This window comes from Apium graveolens, chromosome 3 (genome assembly GCF_009905375.1).
Source record: "Apium graveolens cultivar Ventura chromosome 3, ASM990537v1, whole genome shotgun sequence".
NCBI lineage: Eukaryota > Viridiplantae > Streptophyta > Magnoliopsida > Apiales > Apiaceae > Apium > Apium graveolens.
The window spans coordinates 251,618,712-251,621,970 of NC_133649.1; the positions used below are offsets into that span (position 1 = coordinate 251,618,712).

At 38.0% G+C, this 3,259-nt stretch overlaps 1 protein-coding gene across 1 annotated transcript; it reads left to right on the forward strand.

Annotated features, from left to right (window-relative positions):
* Positions 1-262: 262 nt before the first annotated feature.
* On the forward strand, positions 263-2,485 carry LOC141711035 (pentatricopeptide repeat-containing protein At5g66520-like). The gene has a single exon (XM_074513490.1). It carries the CDS (start codon positions 580-582, stop codon positions 2,200-2,202), a length of 1,623 nt encoding a protein of 540 aa, XP_074369591.1. The 5' UTR covers positions 263-579; the 3' UTR covers positions 2,203-2,485.
* The last annotated feature ends 774 nt before the right edge of the window (positions 2,486-3,259 follow it).

Genomic DNA, 3,259 nt, shown 5'->3' on the forward strand with positions numbered 1-3,259 from the left:
TTATTTTGATAAGTACAGGTTATGGAAGAGATAAACATCATCACAATAGTTGGAGCTTCAGGTGCTATTCGCAAGGAATTCTCACATGGAGATCAATTTGGCAGAGGAAAAGAACATCACAAGGAACAATGAAAAAGGACTTACTCGGCCTCTCATGCCCGGAAACCTTACACTCAGTCCCAACGACGCCACATCTCTCCACCCACTCCAGCAGGCGAAGGCAAACCTGGAGCTGCAGTCGCGATGCACAAGTATGAAACGAACAAACCCCTTCAAATATCCAAAAAACAATGATGAAATTAGTTATTCCGACAATATTTATTGGAAGTGTTGTTACCAAATTTCTCTCGCAAAAGATCATATACGTTTGAATTTGGAAGGGCCGGTTAGATTATACTGCAAATATTGCTTGTAGTGAAAATCGTTGATTTGTATTACAAATATTGGTGTTCTGGAATGTTCTATATTGTATGTGGCTTGTTGTATTCCATAATTTTCAACATCTTTCGGAAATTCTATGGTTAGAAGGTTTTCGCACAAACAGACTACTAGTCCATTAAGCGGTACTATTGAAAGATAATGGGAACCCAATGCCTAGTTCTAAAGAACAAAATCACACGCTTGTTACAACAATGCAAGAGCATGAAAGAGCTCAAAAAAATTCACACTTTAATTATAAAATCACCTCTCTTCTGGAAAACTGACCATTATTTTCTAATCTCTCGTTTACTTTTTTTCTGTGCAATATCTGAGTCAGGTTCTGTCAGTTATGCAGCCAGTGTGTTTCAAACCATTCAAAACCCAAATCTCTTTGTATACAACACTATGATCAGATCTTACGCTTCGAAAACAATGAATGATGATGATGGAACCAATACACACAGGTCTCTTTTTCTGTATAAACAAATGTTATGTAATGGCATTTCAGCTGATTGTATCACTTTCCCATTTCTCTTGAAAGAATGTGTGAGAAGACAAGATTATGGCACTGGTCGAAGCATTCATAGCCAGATTGTTCGAAATGGATTTCATTTTGATGTTTTTGTTGGAAATTCGCTGATAAGTTTGTATTCGGCTTGTGGGGATGTGGAATGTGCAAGGAAGATGTTTGAAAAAATGTCGGTAAAAGATATTGTTTCTTGGAATTCTATGGTTATTGGGTGTTTAAGGTGCGGAGAGCTTGATATGGCGTTGGTGTTGTTTAGGAAAATGAGTGAGAAGAATGTTATTACTTGGAATTCGATAATTACAGGTTTTATTCAAGGGGGTCGGCCTAAAGAGGCTCTAGAATTTTTCCAAGAAATGCAGATTTCAAATGATGATACCGTGAGTCCTGATAAGTTTACTGTTGCGAGTACGCTTTCAGCTTGTGCATCACTTGGTGCGCTGGATCATGGTAAGTGGGTGCACAATTATTTGGTGAGAAGTGGGTTAGAATGTGATATGGTTATCAGTACTGCACTGATTGACATGTATGGCAAGTGTGGGAGTGTGAGAAGAGCATTTGGGGTTTTTAAAGAAATGCCGAACAAGGATGTTTTGGCATGGACAGCTATGATTTCAGTGTTTGCATATCACGGGTATAGTGTAGAGGCATTTCATCTCTTCAGAAGAATGGTTGCAGTTGGTGTGAATCCTAATTCTGTGACATTTGTAGGATTGCTCTCAGCTTGTGCTCATACTGGATTAGTAGAGAGAGCCCGCTGGTTGTTCAAGATAATGAGGAGTGTTTACTTAATTAAGCCACAACTTCAACATTATGCTTGCATGGTTGATGTCCTTGGAAGAGCTGGGCTGTTCAATGACGCTGAAGAGATTATTAGAGACATGCCCATGGAGGCAGATATGTTTGTTTGGGGTGCACTGCTTGGAGGTTGTCTAGTGCATGGAAATACTGCGCTAGGAGAAAAAGTTGCCAATTGCTTGATTAATATGCAACCTCAAAATCATGCTTTTTATGTTACTCTCTGTGATTTGTATGCCAAAAATGATAGATTTGATGATGTTAAAAATACTAGAACCATTATGCTAGAGAGAGGGATTAAAAAGGAAGTACCAGGAAGCAGCATGATTGAAGTTAATGGAGTTGTTCATGAATTTTCAGTCAGAGGATCTTCTGAGTTTTTAATGCAGCAACTGAAGAGTATCTTGTATAGTTTAAGTGATGAGATGAAGTTGAAAAATGATTGCAATCAATTTTAATTAAACTGAATGATGTGTACATATGCAAACTGATGCTCTTGAGACACCACAGTGGATGTCAAGCGAGAAATGTAAATTATTTCCCAAGGACGGAACAGAAGATCAAGGGAATAAAAACTTATGGAGCCTTCAGATGTTGCAAGTGCTTGTACCAAATGTAAATGGACATTTCTGGATTTACCAGTGCTTGTACAACCATGGTCAGATCTATTCCTTTGATCTATCACATTTTGATGCTCAACTATGTAGATGCCTAGATGGTGTCTATGAAATGCTATCATTATTGTAGGTTATCAAGCAAACTTTCAGACGGGTTCCATAAAGAATAGTTAGAAGATGAAATAAAATATTTTACTTACAGCACAGGCGTTGGGTTTAGAGGGGACAAACAAATCAATCCCCAGAAAACCCCCCAATAAACTAGCTCACAGTATCAACTCCTTTATCTCTCATAATCCCAACAAATTCGGTCTGATCGTCTGTCAGTGGATCGCCGTCACAGCCTGCTGCCAAAACCTTCCGGCTTCCACCCAACTTACTTTTTGATACAACACTGACATGTGATCCACTTTCAACTCTTAGATTGCAAAACTCATAATCAGGTTCAGCTCCAGTTGGCAACCCTAGGTCCCTATAAGATCATTACCACAATGAGGCAGCACCTTATCGTCCGCCCCTCACTTAACGACCCAACTAACTACGGTGCCTCGAAATAATAAATAAATTTGAACTCCCTTACTAAAACTCCACTAAAATCCAATAAAATCTTACAATTTCTCAAAAATCTATTAACTCTAACAAATATTTAAGAAAAGCCTGAACTATTTAAAATTCCACAACTCGCACTCTTCCATAATAGCCCACATAGGTAAAAATACCTGCCGGAGGAAAATAAAGAAAAAAAAGGACCGGAAGTGAGCAAAGGGCTCATATAAATATAAAACAACGCAATACTGAATAATGATTAAAAATGACTAGAGTAAAAGCACAATTAAATATCTGAATGAAGATCAATAGAAATAATGAATGAGACAATTAGAAAATAGATTCTCAACTC